At 36.3% G+C, this 7,925-nt stretch overlaps 1 protein-coding gene across 1 annotated transcript in view; it reads right to left on the bottom strand.

Annotated features, from left to right (window-relative positions):
• The window catches only part of ppp3r1a (protein phosphatase 3, regulatory subunit B, alpha a), a 39,364-nt gene that overhangs the window by 18,935 nt on the left and 12,504 nt on the right, over window positions 1–7,925 (bottom strand). The window contains exon 2 of the mRNA XM_079855521.1: window positions 5,520–5,559. Coding sequence (XP_079711647.1) covers window positions 5,520–5,559 — 40 coding nt within the window. The remainder of the gene's footprint in view (window positions 1–5,519; window positions 5,560–7,925) is intronic.

Raw genomic sequence — 7,925 nt, 5'->3', positions numbered from 1 at the left:
AGTGAGAGGATCGAGGACTCTCTTAAAAGCGGAGGTGAAACTATCAATCCATTAGTACAATGACCTTCTCTGAGCTGCTGATGTGGGAGAGCAGATCTGCCCTCGTGTACACACACTGATCCCGACACAGATACCGTAACACACAAGGTATTAACATTAAAAATATTATAAACCAACACGTGTCGGCAGAGAAACTGCCTTCATCAGGGCACAAAAGAAAAAGACACTCAATTGATTTTTTTCAGTGATTTTTTTTTTTATATTTAAGGTTTATTTTATATTGATTAGCATATTATTAGTGCATTTTTTATATTTAAGGTATAGAATTTTATATTGATGAGTGTATAATTGGTGCATTTTTTATATTTAAGGATATTTATGATTGCATCATTGGAGTAATTTTTATATTTAAGGCATAATATTTATATTAATGAGTGTATTATTTGGTGCATTTTCTATATTTAAGGTATAATATTTTATATTGATTAGTGAATTATTTGTTTTTTGTTTTTATTGAAGGTAAAATATTTATATTGACTAGTATATTATTGGTGAATTTTTTATATTTAAGGCATATCTTTATTTATGAGTGTATTATTAGTGCACTTTTTATATTTAAGGTTTTGCCACTGTCATGTTCTGTTTGGTTTTGTTTTCCCTGTCACTAATTGCCTGAGTTCTCCTTCACTGTTTGTTGTCATGGTTTCTAATTAGTTTTTTGCACCTGTGCTTTGTTCAGTTGATTATCATCCCTGTGTATGTAAGTCCTCAGATCTCTTTGTTCAGTGTGCTAAGTTTTTTTCACTTGATAATTGAAATAATTTGTTTGTTCTTTAAAAATAAATAAATAAAATAACAAATAATTAAATTTCTCATTAAAGCTACACTGTGTAATTTTTTTAGTTGATTCTTAGCAAAAAACACTTGGTTCTTTCAAAAATATATGTGCTCATTAATGTATATTTACTTCTTTCAAGTAATAAAGTATTCTCGTAAGTTTATAATCTGCCATTGAAAGTACATACGGGTGAGGGGTTCGAATGCCGGTCGCCATGTTGCCCCTCCATCTTGAAACTACATTAGCCAAAGAGGGACATACCTGTAAATTCAAGCTTCGCCTTTTGCGTTTTTCACTCAGTGACACAGAGACGAATGCGAGGGGGAGATTACTCGCGACTGCCGGCAGATTTGAAAGATTGCTGATGGAGGATCACGGCTATTCTCGACGACATGTAGCAGAGTCGCCAAGGAAGCGAAAGAGAGAATTAAAACGTCAACGCGACAGGCAAATCAGCAAGACAAGTCAATACTGGAGTAACTTTTCCCAGATGGAAAGAGCTCATGAGGAGAAAAGATTTTAAAACGGATGCCGAAGTTGCCTGCTTTCTTCTCGACAGGTAATTCAGCCTATTTGTGTACATTCGAAGTTTTATAGTTGCTTGTCTAACCATAGCATGGTTGTGCATAACGCCAGAACGACCTCTATATAACTTGCGTTACTTTTCCTCGCGTCAATGGTGAAAAAGTATTGTTTACCTTGTAACATAAATCTGTGCTGCGACGGATCACAGGTGATGAATAGTTTTAAAGGCGCAATTGGACGAAGTCGAACTGGAAGCCATGTTAATCTTGGAATAACCGTAGGAGTTAAAACGCCCTCGAAATTGAAAGGAACAGAAACTAATATTCACTGGGTAGTCATATACAATTTCACCACTAGATGGGGGAAATTATCACACAGTGTAGCTTTAACATTAGTTGATACTTCATTCTCAATTTCGCCATGCAAAAAAGGCTTTGCCTATTTTACGGGGATCATCTTGATGGACGTATAAATAAATAGTAACTATGTTTTGAACGCATGTGCTTTTCTTCTCTTCTGTACGACAGCCAGTTTCTGATCCATCAGTGTTTCTCTCCCTGCCAACAGCCAAACCTGACGTCACCCTGTCAACGACTGGGCAAGACCTGAAGAGCTGGTCATATTGTTTTTAGCCATGAGGTCATAAGATGCCCCTGATACGCACCCTAAGGGAAGCCCGACAGCACACGGGACTCCAGCAAACGGGCTGGGGTTTATTCAGAGCGTTTGCGAGGCCACATGCCAGCATGACACACATTATTCCACACATGATCTTGTAAGTGGGTCATATATGCATTAGCAGGCTAAACAATTAACTCCGGTTCTAAACTATCCTGTGTAAGATTTATTGAAGAGCACCAAATGTAGTATAGCAGACTTTGCTCAAGTACTTGGTTTCTTTAAGAGCGAGTCCATCAAAAACTTCACTCGAAATCAAAAGGAAGAAATACGAATTACATTAAATATTTTGCATGAATGATGAAGAAAATGAAGCCTATTCTAGGATCATTAAAATGATTTGCATTGTGACATTATTTTCATGAAAATCAACCCCTTATGGCACATTTTCTTATATATCTTGGTAATGTTTGTTGTACTACCTAAAATGTATTATTAGTATTATTAATATTAACTAGTCATTCATCATTATAGCATTTTTATATTGTTAAAATGCTCAAAAGCAAAACATCCAGACCCTTTCAGTAATGAGAATTTCTGTTAAAATCAACTAAACAAAAACAAAAGAAAGAAATGTAATTTTAATGTATATACAATACACATATTGTAGACATATAAACGATATCACACCAGTTTGTTCTTCAGTTTTGCTCGTAGTTTAAGACAGAGAGCATGTGCTGACATTAACCAGACGCGATGCGATAAAATTCCAGCGACAAATAATGTGTCTGTCCACACTAGACGCGACGCGACTGCGAGATGCGTCAAAATCAATCAAAACTCACAGCCAATCAGAGCAGCGTGTGGGCGGAGTCAGCCAATCAGAGCAGCGTGTGGGCGGAGTCTCGCGGCGAGTGCACGGCACCAGAGAGTAATCTTGACGGCACTCGCAAGAAAATGGATCAGTAGCTACATAATCAAATTCACAAATATTACACCATTTAAACATTATTAAAAATGCATCGGAATATCCATTCAGTCCCCTCTAGCTTTGAACCCGGACTTTCCCATTCAGATTAGGAGCATTGGATTGCTGGACTGGACTTTTAGGGGTCTGTCTGATTTCTCAGGAATGTTTACCTCTGAAACTTTGAGATCATTTGTACAAATTAGATCAGAGTTTGATATACCCTCAGAAGACTTTTTCAAATATCTCCAAATTCGGCATTTTATAGAGTCTCTTATAAAGCGAAACAAATTTCGATTCAAATGATCAGAACTGGAAGAAACCATATTGTCAGTTAATTCTTTCAAAGGGCTTATTTCCAAATTGTATACCTTATTAGCTTACTCTGATTCCTCAGTTTACGATTCTTTGAAACCATTGTGGGAACGGGACCTAGGAGTTCTGTTTAACTCCGAAGATTGGACCAGGATCTGTGATGGTATTTTTCCAAAATGCACCTCGATTTCCATACATGAACAAAATTTTAAATTCTTTCACAGAATTTATTTTACACCTGTTCGTCTGCATAAAATGTTCCCAGGTTGTTCCGATCTCCGTTTTAAATGCAAGACTTGTAAGGGCACCTTTTTTCATGTATTTTGGTCCTGTGTTCACATCCAACCATTTTGGAAAGGGGTTCATTCTGCAATCCAGGAGATAATAGGAAAACGTTTTATTTTATCCCCCTCACTTTTTTTGCTGAATGACATTCCTAAAGACCTGCTTGACTCAGACTTCAAACCTCTGTTTACTACCCTTATATTCCTGGCTAAGAAATGTATATTATTAAAATGGCGTACATCTCAGGTCCCTACTATTTCTATGTGGATTTCTCAGCTGTCAGCTTTTCTTCCTCTGGAGAAATTAACTTATGACCTCAGCCACAAACAGGACAAATTCAGGAGCCTTTGGGATCCTCTCCAATCCTTCCTACACAAATTTTGAATTTTTTTTATTCTAAGAAAGTTATGGCTTGTTTTGATTTATGTTTTCTGTAAACAGACACATTTGTATATTGTACATTTTATTTAACTTGCAGCGCTTGGGGTTTGTTTGTTTGTTTGTCTTTGTTTTCGTTGTTTGTATTATTTGAAAATCCTTAAAGGTGCATTGCGCAAGTCTCTGACTTTTTGCAGAACTATGCCCCCTTCTGGCGACACACGAAACTGCAACCAGAGTTGTGCACGCGGTTACATGGAGTTTGCATTGGGGTTTGGGATGAACTAGAAGCCGGTCTCTTTGAATCCATCTTCTACTTTTGCAAAAGTCGCTCGAGTTGTCTTCGCTGATGCGGATAATGGCGGCGAATACACAAACCTGCCAGACATAACCAGGTGAGCGTGAACGCGCATGACGTCACGCCCAGTCGATTCCGTCCCGAATCCCTCTTATTTATTTTACTGTACAGGATTATAGAGGCAATCGCAGTGATCATAGAAGGGCTCATTCAGCCCATCAGGCAATTGTTTAAGCATGTATGGGTTAGAAAAACGGGTATTTTTAACATGAAAAGTTGCTTAATGCACCTTTAATAAAAAAAAAATAAAAAAATGCATCGGCGACTGAGTTACTAAAACAATCTTTGTCAAATAACAACCTTGTTTGTTCACAGTTTGAACGTTCTTGTTTCCATTTGTTTAATTTGAAGATCTGAGGTGAATTATCCACTGTTGCTTTTACAGCCACAAAGCTGGAGCACTAAATGATATTCAGAGTCACATTACACGCTTTTAACACTAAATAAAGCTCATAAACAGCACCTGAGATTATCATCGCCACACTTTGTGTTTGTTGTTCCAGCGCGACGTCACAGACAATAGAAACCGTTTCTAGAATAGAGTCGTGGGGTGTCGCCGTCGCGGCTGGTTAGGACAAACTCTCTGATTAACATGGGATTCAATAACCTTTTATCGCGCGTCGCGTGTCGTTAGGACACGGTGTAATAAGTCGAGCCTACAGCTCATTATTGGCATGAGGTTTCTTCAATATGGCACACAAATGGTTAATCTCAGCCAAGTTTAACTAGCACACACACACAGGGACGGGAGCGTGACTGTAGACTGTCCTCCTCTTCACACGTGCTCAACATTCGAGCACATCAGAGGGAAGCAGAACTAATTAAAACAAAGTTTCAGAGCTAAAAATAAGCCTAAGCAGCGTCTCTGGAGACGACCTTGACTTGACATCCTTTTCACCGCCACCAATTCATCACATTTCAGTCATCATCCAACACTTTAGAGAACCAGCAAGAGAACTTAATATATTGAAATAGATTAAAACATTTTTTTTTTTTATATTTCAAATTAATATAGGGCTTTATAAAATGTCGAATGTTTCAAAGCAGCTTCACAGTAATAAGCTGTAAAATAACAGACTCGATGCAAACTTCAGCAAATTTGAGACAAATTCAAAGCTCTAGAAAGTGTCATTATTCAGATCAATTCAGTTCAGTTCAGTGACTGTGTTGCAAAGTTAGTGTCATTATCCAGTTAATTTTGTATGTAAATTAGGTATAAACGTAATGGTACTTACAATGCGAGCACATTTCCAAGGGATAACTTGCCTCATTTCCCTACAAAAGAAGAAAACAGAAGATTATCAACTTTTTTTGTTGAAATTATCACCTTTACACACACACACCTAAACACACAGTGCGAGTTGAAGAAGATCAATAGGAACGTGTCAGTGTCATATTCTATTGATCAAAAATTAGGGCTGTCAAACGATTAATCGCGATTAATCGCATCCAAAATAAAAGTTTGTGTTTACATAATATATGTGTGTGTATGGAGTATAATTATTTTCTATATATAAATACACACACATGCATATATATTTAAGAAAAATGTGTTATTTATATATAAAATATGTATATATAATATAAATTATATATAATATAAATATATATACACAGTATGTACATGCAAATATTTCTTAAATATATACATGCATGTGTGTGTATTTATATATAGAAAATAATTATACACCGTACACACACATGTATTATGTAAAAACAAACTTTTATTTTGGATGCGATTAATCGCGATTAATCGTTTGACAGCCCTATCAAAAACACTATGAAATTTGGGTAACGTACTTAATATCACAAAGACTCAATTAAACCAAGGGAATTATTTGAGAAGCTTTGAAATTGAAAGTACAAGTAAAAACAAACAAACAATCAAAACTCTGAACTATAGCCATAGGTAATATATTTTAATATTCATGTATCAAAAAAATACATTTGTGACTTTTTTTTGTTTCTGGCAATGTAAATGAATAATTTTTTAAACAATTTTATAAAGCAAGTTGTTGCTAATTAGCATTCAGTTACACTGAAAGTGAGCAGCGCATCACAACGAGACCAAATTAAACAAGACCAAACAGCCTATCAACCCGTTTCCTTTAATAATGTTGGATTCAACTCTTCAGAATACATTTATCCTATATAATGACCTTTCTATAGCTTTTAAAACAATACTTCTGAAGAACCTGTTCATTAGTGTTTCTGTGACACTGAATTCTTCTCTTGTATTTGATACAAACCAAAAGCTAGGAGATGAAACACTAAACACTCCCCCGTCTGTGTCTCCATCTGCTTTGTTTTATTATTTATAAAGTCTCATTCAGTTCAATGGTTTCTGTATCTGTCACAGCAGTGAAGGACAGATGAGAGCTTGGCCTGTCTGTTATCAACGCATTCTGGCTTTAGACTTATTCTTATTCTGTAATAAATGTGAAAACTGATCAAAAAACACTTTATTTAACTCATAATCTCCACGTCAGCATCAGCTCTTTTCTCTCAGTGTCTGAAACGCTTCGATCGAAGATTCAGTCTCTCTAAGCCCCGCCTCTCTGAGAGCTGCTCTGCTCTGATTGGTCAGAAGCAAACGCTCATTATCATATCTGAATCTCAGCTCTTGATCACAGTGATACGAACAGTAACGATGGCGTGTGTTTTACCGTATCAATCTCCACATGAACAACACGAACCAAAGTCTTCCAGTCTCAGATAAACTACATGTACAGTGTTGAAATCTTTTATAACATTATAAATGCCTTTACTGCCTTTACTTCACTTTTGATCAATTTAATGCATATTTGATGAATACAATATTAATCTCTCTCTTTTTTTTAAAATCTTACCACGGTAAGTATCAAATTTACCAGAAAAATCTTCTGTTTTCAACAGTGATAATAATCATAAATGTTGTTTCTTGATCATTAAATCCTCATATTAGAGTGATTTCTGAAGGATCATGTGACACTGAAGACTATTCAGCTTTGATCACAGGAATAAATTACACTTTACTATATATTCACATAGAAAACAGTTGTAATAATATTTAACAATACTACTGTCTTAACTGTATTTTTGATCAAATTAATGCAGCCTTGGTGAGCAAAGAGACTCTTTCAAAAACATTTAAAACATTTTTTAGTTTTAACGCTTTCAGGCCTGAATTTTTGTTTTCACAAACAGCAACAGTTCCTCCATTAGCAGTCTGTGACTGAACGTGTCGAAGTCTCTCGGCTCGAGGTTACGCAGCATCAGCGCGGGGTTTGTGGAGCGAACCATCAGATCTGCTGCTGATCGCTGTAAAGACTATTCTGTGTGTATATATACACACACACACACACACATCTATAGCTGCCCACTCATAACAGAGACGCCAATCTGCCTCCGCTGGGACTAGGACTTTCCTGTTAGGAAAAGCTAACGTTGAGCTGGATATCAGAACCAAAATAAGATACAAATGAAATATAAGTAAAGATTTTAAAGGGAGAAAAGTATAGACATCATCAGGCCCATTTATAAAGACCATATTAAGCATGTTTACAAAGTCTTGATGTTGTTTTAGGCTCTACTAGAACAGGTTGATTATTCTCCTCATATTCTCCATTGTTGCGGCTCCTCTCTTCCCAGTCTGTCAGTAA

This window comes from Squalius cephalus (genome assembly GCF_949319135.1).
Source record: "Squalius cephalus genome assembly, chromosome: 21".
Taxonomy (NCBI): Eukaryota; Metazoa; Chordata; class Actinopteri; order Cypriniformes; family Leuciscidae; genus Squalius; species Squalius cephalus.
The sequence above is the reverse complement of the archived record's forward strand: the minus strand, read 5'-3'. Positions and strand labels throughout refer to the sequence as shown.